We start from the raw sequence: 18,219 nt of genomic DNA, 5'->3' as shown, positions 1-18,219 counted from the left end.
CAAGAATAAATTCAGAAGGTGTTATTCTTTGCTATGCATGTGGAAAAGCTGGTCACATTGCTAGACATTGTCAAGACAATGAGAGACCTCTTCAAAGCTTTGGCTGTCATGCATGTGGAAAGGATGGTCACATTGCAAGGCACTGTTTGGAGAAAAGAAAGGAAGATCAGGAAGTTGTTTGTTTTGCTTGTGGAATGATGGGGCACAAGGCAAGACAGTGTCACTTTTCACACAAAAGAAAGATGGGCTATCGTGGTTTGCTTAAGAAAATAGGCAATTTAGAAACCCAGTTGGAACTGTTGCAAGGAAATAAAGAAGCGTTTCACACCTTGTCAAACATATCACCGCATGAGCAACAAGACTGTAGCTCATTCACAAGCAGATGCTGATGCAAATTAGAATTAGTTTTATGATAGTAACACATTTTAGAAAAGGGTTTACTATCAAAAGGGGGGTGATTCTTTATAATTTATGGAACATGTTTTATTAGCATTGCTATGTAGTTGTAAACATGTTTTATTAGCATTGCTATGTAGTTGTAATTTATAATAAATGTTTTGATGGCATTATGTTTAGAAATAATTTTTAAAAAACATTACAGATGTTTGATGTTTTGAGATTAAACTTCTGTGACTTTGATATTTGAATGTGAAAAGATGATTGTGGGGGAAAGGGGGGCAACCTCTTCTTTTGATAATTGTTTCAGATAAGCATCGAGATGTTTTGTCTGAAACGTGTAACCTCCTGGAGAAAGATGGCATGGTCGTTTGAAGGACGAGAAGGAAGTAGAACCAGTGGAGCCAGGGGATTTTCTCAAGAAAAAGAACAGAATACAGAGATTTACAGATCTGCAAGACCCTGAGACCCACCATGGGATGGATGGAACTGGAACTGAAGAGGCACAGACTCGAACAACACCACACTGTAAAAAAATGTTTGTTGACGGAACTCATTATTTTGTGTTATCTTTTTGCATGGTTGTTTTTTAGTTTAACTAACTTATTTCGAAAAGTGTACCTGACAAATTTGAAAAGGTTTACCTGACAAATTATAAAGTACAATGAACTGATTTAATTTAGTTAAGTAAACTTTGAATCTAAGTTCGGCCAACTAAAGTTAAGTTTTCTAAACTACATCCAATAAGTTCAGCCAACTAAAGTGGTTTTTTGAAAATCAAATTTTAAGCCACCATTATGGTGATGAGTGTTTGCTTTAGTTGGGCTCGTGACCCTTAAACTGTTGACATTAGATTTTATTTGGGAGTTGTTTCTGAGTTATAACTGGCAGATGATCAAAGAGAAAAGGTGATTCCGATGGTGTTGGATATATTTTGACATAATCATCACTTGAAAATTTTTTTGTGATTCTATAGCAAACGTTTTTCAGCATTTTCAATATAGTCCAAATATTTCTTAAAAGTTTTTCTGATCAAAACACTCTGAAAAATCATTTTATTTAGACACACTGACATCAATAATCAGCCTGTGAATCTCAACAATGGTGACAATAATAAAGCATGTTGCAGTGTATTTTGGGTGCCACCAATCAAAACTCACTCATGGCTCCCATCATACATTGCGGTATGAATAAATTATGATCTGAAATGTCTTAGTAATATCCTTTTTCTAATTAAATATTCAGTTTGTCACCATTGTTGAGATTAATACACTGATTCTTTATGTCTGTGCCTAAAAAAAAAAAAGTTTTTTTAGGCACAAAATGTTTTCTTTTTTTTTTATTAAAACAACTTTTAAGAAATCTTTTGGATTGTGTAGAAATTTCTAGATTTTGTACTGTAGAATCACTGTGATGTTGTAATCAACATTATACATTTAAAGTCAGAGATTAGGCTCTAAATGAGTTTTGTGATGCAAGTCAAGTGATGATTATGTCAAAACATAACCAACACCGTCAGATCATCTTTTCTCTTCGATCATCTGGCAGTTATAACTCAAGTACAACAACCAAAACAAAATATAATGTTAACAGTTTAAGGCTCACGAGACCAACTAAAGCAAACACTAATCGCCATAATGGTGGCTTGTAAAATAGATTTTCTCCTTTGGTGATTCTGCTTGTTAACATCAGGTGTCTTCAATAATGGTCAATCATCAATGGATCACTTAATTAGCTCTTTAACTTTAACACTCCCAACTTTAACAAGCCATATACACTCCCAGGAGAGTTAATTTAACACTGGAGTTTTTGCTGTGAATAATTCTGAAAAAATTTATTTTACTAATGTTCATTTGCACTTATGAATTTAATGAATGATTTATTTTTATATTATTTGTTAACACAAGACTATAAACGCTTATTACGAACTAAAAACTCGTAACAATCACTTTCACAATATAAAATGTCACACTTACTCTGTATCAGTGTATTTCTTCTGAAGACACATGTAAGGTCCAACATGGAAAATGTTTCCACTGGCTTCTCTCGAAAATTCTCAGAGAAAAAAATGATTCAGCGAATCATCTTGAGCGGTTCATTTTAACGAATCGCTCAAATCCGCCCATTATGGATTAAATCTGACCATGAATAAAAACTAAAGCGGCTAGAATTTTTTTTGTGTAATTTAATGAATCTGTGCTCATATTGTAAAAACATTGTTGAAGTTGAGGATTTATTTTTGAAGCGGTTTTAAAAGCTTGAAGTTTAGGTTTTAAGACCATACAGTCTACCAGACAGCAAGATAGATAGATAAATTAACTTTAGTTTAATATCAAAGCATTAGAGTATAATTGAAGTAAAACCTGCAGAAAATGTAGTGAAGTTGTTTCAACTTACATTTATAAGTTAAAATAACAAGTATATTTGTTAATTCAACAGAAAATCTAGTGCAGTTGTTTAAACATACATTTTTTAGTTAAAATAACAATTTGATTTGTTCATTCAACTTTCAGTCTAGTTGAGAACAAGAAAACTTAAAATTTCTTGTTGTCTGGACAATCTAGTTATCTCTACTCAAAAAAATAAGTTGAAATAACTAAATTGCTAAAATATTTTTTACAGTGCAGTGACTGCTTCTTCTAGAAGGACTTATGATCCAAGTGGAAAAGAATGGACAATGAGAAGAGAAATAAGAGGAGATTTCAGAAACAAACCATTGCAGAGACTACGGACAGCAGTCTTTCCACATAGAGGAAAAACAAGTGGATAAAGGATGTCCACACTGAGAAAATGGACACAAAACACATGACAAAATGAAAAACCACACACACACACACACACATTATACTGTCTATTGATTGTTTGAGTTATGCAAATAACAAATGCATGACCTTTAAAACTGCTGTTTGTGTATCATTTTTATAATCGGTCAGTGCATTGTTATGCTGTACGTGTTCCATGTTGAAACGTCAGATTGAAGATAATTCTATGATCAATATTGGACAGCAGTCTGTCCTGAACTGAACTGAATTGAACTCTGAACTCTGAACTGAATTGAACTTCAGTTGAACTGAACTGAATATTGGACATTCCCGTTGGATGTGATGGTTCTTGATTACCTCTTTCAAACCCTAAAAAAAAAAAAAATAATAATAATTTCTTAACAACGCAAACTATGATAGTTCTGCTCAAGTGAAGTAGAGCTGTAACCAGTGTGCATGAGGTGTCGACCCAACGACGGGTAAGATTCTCCGATGGCCATAGGGGGACAACCTAAGCCAGGGCTTCACACTCAAAAAAATGATATGTTGGCTTTACTTAACTTTTTTTTGTAAACAGGTTCCACCGGTTCCACATAACTATGTTTCGTTAAACAAACATAATAAGTTCATGTAACTTCAACATCATGGAATTTGGTCATTTTAAGCGACCCAATTAAACTCTGAGCTAATGAGTTAATTAAGTGAATAACCGAGTGATGATTGAGCATTATTGAAGACACCTGATGTTAACAAGCAGAATCTCTGAAGGAGAAAACCGGAATGTTTAAGTCACCATTATGGAGATAAGTGTGTGTTTTAGTTGGGCTCTTGACCATTAACTTATTAACTTTAGATTTTGTTTGGTTGCTGTGCATGAGTTACAACAGCCGGATGAACAATAAACAAAGGTCATCTGATGGTATTGGTTGTGTTTTAACATAATAATTATTTCACAATCATTTGACCTGAGTCACTGAACTTATATTAAACCGAATTTCTGAGTTAAGTTTACCTTATGGATAATAACAGCACTGTCATTGTAGAGCATACTATTTTTTGATTTTTCAATGAAATTCAAATGACCAAATCAAGAAATAAAAAATAAACTTTCCAAAAAATATTTAGAATAGGCACACACAGACATCAAGAATCAGCATATGAATCTCAGCAATGGTGACAAACAGATCATAAGCTCATTATTTATTCATGCAGCAATGCATGATGGGAGCCATGAATGAGTTTTGATTGGTGGCACCCAGAATGCACAACAACATGCTTTATAATTGTCACCATCGGTGAGATTTACAGGCTGATTCTTGATGTCTGTGTGTGTCTACTGAAAATATTTTTTAGGAAGTTTCTTTTTTATTTATTGATTTGATCATTTGAATTTCATTGAAAAGTAAAAAAAATAGTATGCTGTACAATGACAGTGCTGCTATTATCCGTAAACTTAACTCAGAAATTCGGTTTAATATAAGTTCAGTAACTCAGGTCAAATGAATATAAAATAATGATTATGTTAAAACACAACCAACACCAACAGATGACCTTTGTTTATTGTTCATCCGGCTGTTATAACTCATGTACAGCAACCAAACAAAATCTAAAGTTAATAAGTTAATGGTCAAGCGCCCAACTAAAACGAATACTTATCTCCATAATGGTGACTTAAACATTCCGGTTTTCTCCTTCAGAGATTCTGCTTGTTAACATCAGGTGTCTTCAATAATGCTCAATCATCACTCAATTATTCACTTAATTAACTCATTAGCTCAGAGTTTAATTGGGTCGCTTAAAATGACCAAATTCCATGATGTTGAAGTTACATGAACATATTATGTTTGTTTAACGAAACATAGTTATGTGGAACCGGTGGAACCTGTTTACAAAAAAAAGTTAAGTAAAGCCAACATATCATTTTTTTGAGTGCACCGCCACTGGGCACCTGCCCACCAGGGAAGGGAGGTGTTATCTATGAAAAGGGAGTGGATGTGATGCTTCTTATGGGCCAAGAGCATCAAAGGGGGGACTGTAAGAAATTATAGTCTGCTCCGATCCAACTTCCACTCCAATATATATATGTAAATGTTCCTTCACTAAAAGAGCTTATTTATCATAGAGACAATTCATTCCAATCTCAGTAATATGCACAGAGTCACGGTTATCACCTATAGCATGGGGGCGACAGCAGGCAATCAAGAACCATCTTGATTACAGGGAGTTCAAATAAAAGTTATCACCTTAACATTTGACCGTTCTACATAGAAGTGATGTACATTGTGTTTTGCACTTTGGAGTTGTGATGATGATGTCCCCTGTTAAGCATGAGAGTTCTGCCAGTCCTGTTCTCCCTATTGTAAGTTAAAAGAATCAGTTGGGCTGATTGGATTATCATCAAGATGTGAATGAGACTGTTATGTTGATAAGATCAGGACTGTGGAAATGGGCTGACTCTTGTACTTCATTTACATGCTGAGGGGGAAGACGAATGGAATACTGTATAAAATGTTTGAGCTGAGATTATTTCGGGGTTCATTCTGACGCCGGTGAACCCAAGGTGCTTCGTGTGCCTTGCCACTGCTATGCTGTAATAAACTTCATTTTTGAGATCTTCGACGTCCACTTTATTTTTTCTTACAATTGTTTACATTGTAATTTAATTTATGTTTCCATGAATGTTTGTAAATTGTTTTTCTTTTTTGCCTTTTCTTTTGAAGTTGACCGAAATAAACTTTAACTAATTAACTAACTAACTAATCTATTGAATTTTTTCTCTGTGGAAAAAAACAGAATTGTTATAAATATATATATAAATGGTAAATGGACTGTATTTATATAGCGCTTTCACAGACCCAATGGCCACCAAAGCGCTTTACAATTTGCCTCACATTCACCCATTCACCCATTCACTCACTCACTCACTCACTCACTCATACACCGACGGCGGTGTCAGCCATGCAAGGCGCCATCCAGCTCGTCGGGAGCAGCTAGGGTTTGGTGTCTTGCTCATGGACACCTCGACACTTGGTCAGGTGGAACCAGGGATTGAACCACCAACCTTCCGGTTTGTAGACAACCTACATGAACCACTGAGCCACTGCCGCCCCATTGGGCAATTGTTCTCCGTAAAAACTCACCAGGCCAGTTTATCAACACTTCGAGGCTCTCTGCTGATTGAACACTGGAAACAAAGCTGAAGCGGTTGCCCAATAGGGCTGATACCATTCATACTTACCTCACATAGGCTCAAGTGTGGTTTGTTGATATCCAACATTAGCAGATTTCCCAAAAGTGGCAATGGTTTTGGCCCTGGAGGTTCATTTTCATCTCTCTGAGACCTGAAGAATAGGAGATAAACAACCAAGAGCAGAAGCAAGCAACATATTAATGTTCCTGTGCTGGAAACCTGAAGAAATGCTTCCATGAAAGCCATGTTGACAGAGGGAGTGGCTACGTCTGGTCTTGAAGGTGGAGACTTAAAAACTAGGACACAATCCAATGTTGTTGGTGTAAATCATGGTGTAAATGCACAGTAGATTACAGTTAAAGCAACAGTTATATTTTTTCAAGTATACTATTTTTTATTATTGAACTAATAGGTACAGAAAAAACAAGAATCATTTACAAAGCTTTTGTACATCAAATATGTTGTCATTTATGTGGAATAATTGCTTTAGATCTGGCAAATTGCAAAGATTAACAGCATTTCATCTTGCAAGACATTGCGTTTTGTTCCAGCATATCAGAAACAATGATAAATATTGATCTATCACTAAACAGGTTAATTTTCAGCAGGCTGGTTAGCATGGCTTAGTTATGTCAAAACTAAAAAAAATTGCATAGATGAGATAAGTGAGAAACAAAAATATATGAAGCAAAAAGTTTATTTTCAAAAAACATATCTTGAAGTTTGTCTTTTTTTATTTCAAACTTAACTTTGAATCTTATCTTACATAGTTGTGCTTCTTAAGTAATTTTGTTAAGAGAGGTTCATTTTGTGTGAAAACTGTAAGGCTGTAATCCAAGGAAGAAGAAGAAGAAAATTAGGTATTAACAGGGTTTATTTAAACAATGCAGTGCCAGACAGTGTGCTATGCACAAACAATACCCGGACAACTCAGCAGAACAGCAGATGTCATGAACTAAATACACAGTGACGATTAAATAAATGACGAACAGCTGTGATGAAGCTGCCCCCAGCTTGATTTTTTGTGATTTTAATATGCAAATGACACATTTCTGAGCGTGAATTAACAAAAATCAGCATACTTATCAAAAATCAATGTCAAAACATCCTTGAGGCTTAAAGAGTTACACTTTACACTTACTCTCGCATCAGCTGTTGTGTACACTCACATTTAACTTACCCACATCATGAATGACTGCCTAACGCGTGAGCGCTCACGACAGCCTAATATTCAGGGTAGCTCAGAATTAGAGTAGTAGCCGTATATCTCGGAACTCAGGGCAGAGCACCCAGCTAACGATAAGCCTAGCTAACGTTACAGGGATATTCCACCATTTGGGGAATTAAGCTCATTTTCCACCTCCCCTCGAGTAAAACAATTGTTTTTTACCGTTTTGGAAACCATTCAGCCGATCTCCGGGTCTGGCGGTACCACTTTTAGCATAGCTTAACGTAATTCATTAGCCTGACTTTGTCATACTCATATTCTAGTCAGAATGTGAGTCTGATACTGCTCCATAGGGCTTTGATTATGAGGCGTGTCTTAACCGAACCAGGAAAAAAAAAAAAACTCTGCACTCAATTGGATAGACCTACAACCAATCAGAACAACGCAGTAAGTGTTTTTTTATGAGCTACGCAAAGTTGTCAACAGAACTCAACAACACGCACGCTAGAAGAAGTAGTAAAATAATGAGTGTTGCTTCTTTTACTTGGTCCTCCATGAGTGCGACCAAAGGAGAAACCACAACGACAGGGTTTTCATTGCGTCCCATCTTCTTAGAGACCATCGGAGCCAGCTGATAAATTAAACTTTTGCCGAATCCCGTAGGAAGGACGGCAAACACATCTTTCCGATCGACAAATGCCTTGATTGCAGTTCTCTGTTCGTCTTTTAAAATGAATTCGCTGTCGATTTCTTTTACAACAGACGCAATAGCGGAATCTATACATCTCAATTCTCCAGCTGCAGTCAACTTTGAGGGAAACCAGTTCAACCCAAGCGCTCTTTGATAACGTGATGATTACGTAACAGCAGATCATCTGTCCATCATCGTATAAAGCCCGCCCTGGCAATTTGATTGGCCCAACTAATTCTGAACCGATCATAATTACTCCTCAACGGATCAAGTCCAGACCGAATTTCCCGACCAAAAATGTTGTGGGCGGGGTTCGGGCTGGCATCCAGGCTAGTAATTCATACACTGTAAAAAATAAAATCGTAAAAAAACGGTCAATGACTGGCAGCTACGGCTGCCAAACAAAAACCGTAAAAATAAAGTAAAATATCCTAATTTAAATTGAGTGCAAAAAACTTTTCCAAACTTTGTCCTTAAATGTTTTACAGAAAAACACTGTTATTTTACAGTTATTTCCTAAATTATTATGATCAAACACCTTCACTGTGAAAAAAAGGTCAAATGACTGTCAGCAATGGCTGCCATACAAAAAAACATAAAATGAATGTAAAATATCCTAATTTAAATAATAAATACTATTGCAGAATTCTTCATTAAGCTTTTTAACAGAAACACAGTTATTTCACATATATATATATATATTTACTGAATTTTTACCAAAAAACATATTCACTGTAAAAAGTAAATATCTTGCTATAAACTACATGCATGATTTACTGTGATTATACGTCATCAGCAACTACACAGTTACTGTCGGTTAAATAAAGCAACACACAGCATTTCATCAGTGTTACTCTGCTCATCCTGGACTGAATCACAGGCTCTACTCTTCAACACAATGGTGACAGACACAAAACACACCATACAGAAACACTTTACATCCCAACAGAACATTAAACACTAACAGATCTGTCAAAATCTCAGCATCTTCACTTATTACAATCCTTTTTTCATACTAACATTCTTATTGAGAAATAACAGAGGTTTAGAAGTTGATATTTTATTGAAAATAATAAAGTTTGATGTCACCATGATAGAGGTCAGTGTTGGCTTTAGTTGGGCTCTTGACCCTTCAGATATTGACGTTAGTTTTTCTCTGGCTGCTTTAACTGTGTGTCTTTGATGCATATTTGTTAGTGTAGGAAATCAAGAGAAACTCAGATCAGACGATGTTGGTCACTTAATAGTGATAATATTCATCAAGCAGTTGTCTGCTGTATTGAAACCACCTGATTGGTATGACTTTTTAATGACTGATTAAGTTGTAAAATGTTAATTGTTAATTTTGAATGGCAGTATTGCTATAGAATATCCTACAATGCTGTTATATAAGATTTTATGAAGTCATTATGCAAACAATGTTTTGACAGGATCATACAGACTCACTCAGACATCAAGAATTAGCATATGAATCTCAACAATGGTGACAATAAAAAAAATCTGACCTATTATAAAGTCACAAAAAGGCTTTGTTGATTGTCACCATTGTTGAGATTCATATGTTGATTCTTGATGTCTCTATACTCCTAACAAAATAAACCAACTCAAAAAAATGTATGTAGAATATATATGTATTTTTTTTTTGAGATTGCAATAATACTGATCCCACAATATTTCAACAAATCATGTGAAAAAAGTATGATAATAATTGCCTTTGTATTACACTAAAGTCTATCTACATATAATGTATTCACAGCTAATAGAGATTTGACTGTCATACCAATGAATCAGATCATCATATGATGACTATAAAATCATCTTATATTTTCTCTTGCAAATATTGCCATAATAAATGTGCATCAAAACACAGTTAAGGCAGCCAGAGAAAATATAATGTTGAAACACAAGAGTCATGAGCCCTACTAAAGCAAACACTGATCTCAATCATGGTGACATCACATTTCTATTAAAGTTTTTTGCACTTTATTTAAATTAGGATATTTTACTTTAATTATATGGTTTTTGTTTGGCAGCCATAGCTGCCAGTCATTTGACCCTTTTTTTTACGATTTTTTTTACAATGAAGGTATATGATCATAATAATGCAGGAAATACCTGTGAAATAACAGTGTTTTTTTGTTTTATTTGAATTATAAGATTTTACTTTAATTTTATGGTTTTTGTTTGGCAGCCGTAGTCAGTCATTTGACCCTTTTTTTACGATTTTTTTTTCACTGAAGGTATATGATTGTTATTTTACAGGTATATCCTGAATTATCACAGTGTTTTTCAGTTTATTTAATTTAGGATTTTTTACTTTAATGTTACAGTTTTTGGGGGTCTGCCAGTCATTTGACCGTTTTATCATTTAACTGTTTTGTTACTGTTTAATTACAGATTATATTTGTAATTTTACATACATTTTTATGTAATTTAAGAAAACAGAAAAAATACTGTATGAAAAATACAATCAATTTCCTGTATAAAAAATGTGAATTACTGCAATTTGTCATTAATGTCACAATACCTAAAATAACAGCTGAATTTTTATTTTACAGATATTATTTGTAATTTTACAGTGTTTTGAGTACAATTTAAAATGAAAGAAAATGATCGTCAAAAAATCACAGTTATTTTCTGTAAAATTAGGATTTTTTTTTTTACAGTGTAGGTATGACGACAATATAATATTATTGTAAATTATATCACATAAAAAAGCGGTAGCTAACGTTAATAGAATCAAGCAAACAAATAGCTGTTGTTTTTGCTCCAAAAAGCTTGACTTACCTCGAATTTCACATAAGATTCCTTCACGTTATGAGTTTCCATCAGACTCACGTGGTAGCCAGGTGTCTCATCCAATGGCGAGCTCAGCTGACGCTGTGTGCTTCAAGATTCTGATGCAAGTACTAAGATTCCGATTGGCCAAGAGAAAAAGTGCTAAGATTCCGATTGGCCCAGAGAAATGTCAATTATAAGAATTATCCAATAATTACCCCCCCCCCCCCCAAAAAAAAAAAACTCTCGGTTCTATGCGATTCACGTAAATGACCCAATTGACCAAGAAAACAGCGATTGTTTTGCAGGTGTGGATGAGGGAACCAGGTGGAACCGCAAGGCCGAGGGTCTCCGGTGGAGCCGAAGGAGGGAGGAGCCAAGACGGAGCCGACAGGCCGAGATGGAGCAAAGAGAACAGAGGCCGGAGGCGGAGCTCGACGTCACAGGGACTCCTCGAAGACGCCACAGGGCTGCAGGCATCCGCCAGCGGTGGGGCTGGAGGACTGGCTGAGCTTCGCGGTGCCACACAACAATTCAGAAAATTTTTAATAGCACAACATTTTCGATGCAATGACGAAATCATAGTTCACACAGTCATTGGTAATTTCCAAAACCAGCGATGATGAAGGTACCGGGTGGGATAGGGTGAGAGTTGATATTTCTTCCTCGAAGTTGATCAGCCAGTCCTCATTCTCCGTAGTTACGATTCCCTTGCCCGCTGGTATCGCGGGGTCACACCCCTGGTAAGACTCATGCTGGAGCTCCTCTTCTGGGGCAAGGGTCAGCTCTGTCTTCATCTCCTCGGGCTCTGGCTGACGCGTCACGGCGGGTGGTAGTTCTCCGTCTGCTGGGGGCACACACAAGTTCTCTGCGGTCGAAGGTGGTAAATCGGGCTCTGGGTCTGGCTTTGTCCTGGATCGGGACACAACGATCTCCAAGCAAGCATCTAATGACAGTCTCCCTCCAGGCCAATCCATTGGTGTCTTGGAGGTCGATAGGGTGGTGGAAGGTTGCCCCAATCCATAACAATGTCTTCAGGGTCTCATCGTCGAGGGGGCTGGAGACGGCGAAACAACAAAAGTTCTTGACAAAAGAGGAAAAATCATGGCTCTCCTGAGCCGCTGCAATAAATTGCGCTCTTGTACTGTTTTTGGTCTAGTATTCTGTAACGCGATAATCCAAGGAAGATGAAGAAGAAGATGAGGTATTAACACAGGGTTTATTTAAACAACACAGAATAAGATACTTAACGTGTGACAGTGTGCTATGCACAAACAATACCGGACAACTCAAAAGAACACATGTGATGAAACAGCTAAACGACGAACAGCTGTGATGAATGGGTTGCTCTTTATTTCGATAGTCCACTTTAGACATTCTACTAACTATAAGTAACTTTGCAACTAAATGTCAACTAACTCTCATTACAGTATTAGTAGACTGTAGTAAACTGTCAGTAGACTGTAAGGTTATGGATAGGCGTTAGGGTTCGGGTTAGGAGAATAAGTTGACTTGTAGTTGCCAAGTTACTTATAGTCAGTAGAATATCTGTTGGAAGACCAACAAAATAAAGTGTTAGAAAATATTAAGCAGACAGTCTACTAATCCTCTAATGACAGTTAGTTGACATCTAGCTGCAAAGTTACTTATAGTTAATAGAATGTCTAAAGTGGACTATCGAAATAAAGTGTTACCGATGAAGGTAGTGTCCGTGGTGACTGACGAGTGGCGGGAAACCAGAATAAAGGGAACATGTCATGAATGAAAACAAGAAAACTGAACGCTATGACAAAAACAACATACATTTTTATTACAAATGTTTTACTATAAAATTTTAACATTAAAAAATGAACAAACACTAAACATGCACCTGCTTCTCAAGGATCGAGTTTCATGCAATGCAAAAGTCAGAAGTGATTTTACACATTTCTCATCAGGTTTGTGGAGTTATTCGCATACTTCAATTTTTTAATTTACTCAGAACAAGTAAAATCATATACCAGTTCTTATTTAAAATGATGTAAAATATCTTGTTTCTGTTTTGATTGTCCAGTGTCAGGAGCGTCTGATCGCACACAGCTTGTGAGGGGACGGATTCAACGTGATTCCGACTATTCCTTTGAGATCCAGATCATCTCCAGACACTCCAGGTGGAGTTGTGAAGCTGTAGCTCTGAAGGAGGGAAGTGAAGAACAGGAAGAGCTCCATTCGGGCCAAACTCTCTCCCAAACAAGCCCTTCGGCCTGAGAGAGAGAGAGAGAGAGAGAGAGAGAGAGAGAGAGAGAGAGAGAGAGAGAGAGAGAGAGAGAGAGAGAGAGAGAGAGAGAGAGAGAGAGAGAGAAAGAAAGAAAGAAAGAAAGAAAGAAAGAAAGAAAGAAAGAAAGAAAGAAAGAAAGAAAGAAAGAAAGAAAGAAAGAAAGAGACTGTTTTTAATTCCAAATCAAATGTTTATTTCTTCAAAACACTGGGTGTTTAGAGTTGAGCGTATACCTGCAGAAAAGGGCATGAAAGCATCTCTCTTGACAAACTGGCCCTTCTCATCTAGGAAGTGTTCTGGGTAAAAGCTCTTCGGTTTCTCCCATTCGCTTGGATCCTTCAAAACAGACGTCAGCAGAGGAACTACAGTGGTACCCTAGAAAATGGAGAAAAGACAATGTTCAAGATGCACATGGTCTCGTTTCTAGCCTAAATATGTATTCTTCTGCCTGACCTTCTTGATGAAGTATCCATTGAAGTGAACATCACTGCTGGTCTTATGAGGGAGATTCATTGGCACTATGTTGGCCAGTCTCTGCGTTTCATGAATCACAGCGTCTGTATACGGTAATTTCTTTCTATTTTCCACCACTGGCTGACATCCACCGATCACTCGGTCAATCTCCTCATGAACTCGATCTGCATTATGGCATATTTTTGTGTTTTACGAATCAAATTAATTCAGCTGATGTGAAAAAAAAAACACTTCACAAATAAATATCAGCATGGGAACAAACACTTCAAACTACTGTGTTTTTACCCTGTATATGAGGGTATTTGGCCATGAGCATCAAACCCCAGCGCAGAGTCGTTCCTGTTGTGTCAGTACCAGCAGCAAACAGATTTCCCACCGTCAAAAGAAGATTCTCCTGGTGAAAGTATGTGTCCTTCTTGCAGGATTGCTGATAAGTACAAATCCACAAAGCCCAGATTTATACTTTTTATAAAATACTAAGGAAAAAATATTACAAAGTTCTTGATTGATTATAATACATTCAAAATACATTCAAAACTAAATAAATTAGAAAATAGTGAAAATCATTTAGGTGTAGTTTAAGAACGAAAGGTGAAAGATATTAAGATATCTTTAATATTTCTTGAGTTACAGGCGTGCAAACTTTGAAGAACCATCGTGTTAACTTGGGTCTATTAAATAATATCAGCAGTTATCTTTTAATTTTAACAGAGTGAATATGGAAAACAACATCTACGATTAATTAAATGCTTTAGAAGTATTTTTCATTGTTAGTTTATGATAAATAATGTAGTTAACTAATGGTAAAAAATCTGGAATCTTAGTGTTCCCAAATATATTCATATTTAATTTAATAGCTAAGTTCGATAATAAAAAAAATAAAAAAATTTGTTTTATAAACTATTATTATTTTTATAGTTTATAGTTTTATAAACAAGCTGATGATTACTTTTTAGTTCCTGCTGTATTTCTATGGAACAAGGTGATTTCTGTACCTCGTCGCTCTGTTTGCGGATGAGAAAGGAGTCGACAAACCCTCTGCGGTCGTGTGGATTCAGAGTCTCCAGCAGTCCAGTGATCAACCTCGTCATTTCTGCTTTATTTTTCAACACATTTCTTACAATAATCCTTTTGTTGTTGATGAATGGACCCAACCACGGAAATATATTATAAAGCTGCAAGTAAACACAGAGAAAAAAATGCATGTATTAATGATAAAAAAATAAAAAAATGAAGTCACCAAAAACATATAGTAAAACATATTTCCATACCATCATAGAGGCCGATCCACTAACTCGAACATTTTCATTTGCCCTGTCGACCATTTCTGTGAATTGAGGGTCTGTGTATTCAAATCTGCTGCCGTACACAATAGATGAGATGATGTTTGACACAGCGTAGTTCACAGGCTGTGTTGTGTCGAAGGGTTTCCCTGTGAAGAGAAAACAAATGTCTCTCAACGAATCCTTTAAACTAAGAGCATGATTGCAGATGTCTTTAAATGTGTTTCAGCGTGTACCTTCAAACTTATCAAACTCTCCTTTCAGATACTGAATTTCCTCTATGATTTTCTCTTCACTTCCTCTCTTGCCCATCCCGAAGTCCCGCAGGTTACTGAGAGCGAAGCGTCGCATCTCTCTCCAGTTCTCTCCATTGGAAAAGAGGATTCCTGATCAACACAGAAAGAACCAACCCTTCACAAGTCTAGAAATTAGAAAGTCTGGGAAATTCCCAACCAGACATTTTCTTTCTATGCATTTGGCTGCACTAAACTCCAATGGAAGTAGAGCAACAATAAGCAGAATATAGCTACAAAGAGGCAATTATCAGGACCAAGAGCAATGAACACGATAAGTCATGCCAACATGGCTGGGAGCATCAGACCAACTACAACAATGAGCAATTAAAGACATATTAAGACCATTTTAGGCAAAATGGCTGAAAAATCACAAGTACAATCATTTTATTTAATGGTTTATCACGTTTGACCAATAGGTGGTGCTGTGACTAAATTATTGTGTGGTCAGAATAAGGTGGCAATAACACATCCCAAGTTTGGTGTCAAAGTGCCAAAGCATTGCAGAGATACAGCCGTTTTGAGTCATTTTGGCATCATGCCATAAATTTGTTGATGCGTTATACTGTAACGAGGACGCTGAGGCTGAGTGAGAATCCATGTGCGGAAGTTTATTGAAGACAGTTTCCACAAACAAATACGATAAGGCAGGCAGAGGGTCAAAACCAAGGTAGCAGTTAGATCTTTCAACATACAAAGGGGAATTCCAAAAGGCAAGAGTGAGTAGGCAGGCAAAAGGTCCAAGCAAAAACATCAGTCCGATCAGGCAACAAAAACAAAGGGGATAATCCAGAAAATCCAAAAACAGATAACCAGGCAGAATCATACACAGTAGACAGGCAGGATCAACAGGAAATTACGCTTGGCAAGGCAGGTAAACTGGCAATATTTTGCAATAAGTATAAGAATGGTCTCTGGTTAAATAGCAGCTCCCTCTGCTGGTTTGGCATTACATATACGAAAACGGTTTTGTCTATCGACCCGAAATCTATAAAAAAAATGTTGGCACAATCTGAAGATGATCTGACTAGAATGTGGAGGAAATCAGACAAACGGTCTAAGAAGAGTTTGAAAAAGTAGGTTTTGAAAAAAAAAAATCTAAATGGCAGACAGGAAGTTTGCCAATATGGCAAAATTGGCATTTATGTTCTCGCATGACCCACGGAATCATTGGGTCTGATTTCATTACAATAGGCTAATGCAATCAAAAGTTATTAGCATTTTTTGGAATATGCTGGGAAAATTGCTGCTGATTCATGCTGCACCTAATCTAAAGAGAGTTTTGGCCAAAGAGTTCAGAAGTTATAAACAAAAATATGAGCATTTTTCATATATACTTCATATCTTCATATCTACTTTCATACCACTAGGAGGCACTGCGCCAAAATTGTGCCAAAATGTTTCGGAAAATTTTAAATTGCGGATTTTGTTTCTAGCCCTTACTGTTCAATGTTAGTAGCATAAACATGAGTGCAAATTTGGACAGTTGGTGGCGCTAGAGGGATTGAGTTTGAGACACCAAACTTGCTATGGTGACAGTACAGACTGTCCTCTATTTGTGTGCCAAATTTCTTAACTTTCCCACAAGCAGTTCTATGTGCTACCATAGACTTCCAGAGTGGAAGAAGAAAAATACGAACGCCAACGATCACCTTTGGTGCTTGGCCCCTAAAAACTAACCAACACAATGAGGAGCCTGCACAGCTTTCATTTATGCTACATAACAAACAGTACAGAACTCAACACACTTGGGGCCAGATTTACTAAACAGGGCAAATTAGCATGAGAACGCAATTCCAAAAAAGCACAGATGGGAGTGGAAAGTTCTGCATGTAATCTACTGATGACGCACACATTGAAGAATACAGACACAGCCGGATCATTTCCATAATGACCAACGCAATCTACCAAGAGCAGTGCAAATGGTTAAAGACATGCTATTTTTGGGTGGTAAAAAATGGCACAATCAGTAAATTGACTAGTTCAAACTTTAGTAAATCATCTTGCATGATTCATTTAAATACTCCTACAAATGGATATGCAATAAGGTCAGCTGCAAAAATAACTGTGCCCACGCATTTTCAGCGCAAATTTTTCACTGTGTGTCTTTAGTTAATCCTGACAGTATTTTTTTAATGCCAAAAAAGGGGATTGCGCTGCCGCAAGCTGTTAATAAGTCTGACCCTTGGATGGTAAATTAAGAACTGATTTAAATGCAAACACAGCAATCAGTTTTTCTTACCATGACCATCGGTAATTATCCTAAAAGCAGGTGTAATATCTCGCTCCCCAAACTCTTCTGCGTAGTTCACGAGAGCTTCTTTGACGGTTTTATGTCCAGCTAGTACCACAACTTTTTTAGGACCCAAAAACACTTGGAAAACATTCCCGTAGTTTCTGGACAGCTGGAGGACACAGAAAAAAACATCTGTTAAAATGTTGCTATTATTGTTGAAATGTGTCTATGTCAAGTTCTCACCTCACAAAGGGTGTCAAAGGGTCTCTTGAGGTCAAGGGTCAGCAGGTTCCCCAGCAGCGGCAGAGGTTTGGGTCCCGGTGGCTCTTTCCCCTCTTTCTGAGATCTCGAGTCACAGGAAAGTCGATATAAAACCAGTAACAAAAGAAAAGCACCCAGTAATGTAACTGTGGTGGAAAGACTCAGCATAGATTCAACAACAACCATGTTTCAAGGCTGCACAAACGTTCTGCTGCATCCAAACCCTTGTGATGCATACATATGGGAGGAACCTCAAATTAATCCATGGAGAATTTATCATTCAAAACAAGGTAGCCATGAGAATACAGAGCTGTTATGGTTGCTACAGCATACAGATACATGATACCCTTCAATGAATAAATGAACAATACATTCAAGTACTAAAGCCACAGAAGCAGCAAGTGTTAAAGAATAATATACATTATTTAAA

The 18,219-nt window shown here is 36.7% G+C and overlaps 2 protein-coding genes across 2 annotated transcripts in view; both read right to left on the bottom strand.

Annotated features, from left to right (window-relative positions):
- LOC130070987 (cytochrome P450 2K1-like) overlaps window positions 1-6,596 on the bottom strand; it is a 32,264-nt gene extending 25,668 nt beyond the window's left edge. Inside the window, exon 1 of the mRNA XM_056235590.1 lies at window positions 6,397-6,596. Within this exon, the coding sequence (XP_056091565.1) occupies window positions 6,397-6,594 (198 nt within the window). The 5' untranslated portion in view covers window positions 6,595-6,596. The remainder of the gene's footprint in view (window positions 1-6,396) is intronic.
- Window positions 6,597-13,015: 6,419 nt separating this feature from the next.
- LOC130070985 (cytochrome P450 2K1-like) lies at window positions 13,016-18,011 on the bottom strand. Its single transcript, XM_056235588.1, has 9 exons — window positions 17,772-18,011; window positions 17,535-17,697; window positions 15,236-15,385; window positions 14,988-15,148; window positions 14,712-14,891; window positions 14,002-14,143; window positions 13,696-13,880; window positions 13,476-13,617; window positions 13,016-13,228 (listed from the first exon to the last, which is right to left on the bottom strand). Exons 1-9 carry the CDS (start codon window positions 17,973-17,975, stop codon window positions 13,041-13,043), a joined length of 1,515 nt encoding a protein of 504 aa, XP_056091563.1. The 5' UTR covers window positions 17,976-18,011; the 3' UTR covers window positions 13,016-13,040.
- Between the last annotated feature and the right edge of the window lie 208 nt (window positions 18,012-18,219).

Source organism: Rhinichthys klamathensis, unplaced genomic scaffold, assembly GCF_029890125.1.
Source record: "Rhinichthys klamathensis goyatoka isolate OS25496 unplaced genomic scaffold, OSU_Roscu_1.1 h1tg000423l_1, whole genome shotgun sequence".
Taxonomy (NCBI): domain Eukaryota; kingdom Metazoa; phylum Chordata; class Actinopteri; order Cypriniformes; family Leuciscidae; genus Rhinichthys; species Rhinichthys klamathensis.
This window is presented reverse-complemented; position numbering and strand designations above follow the sequence as displayed.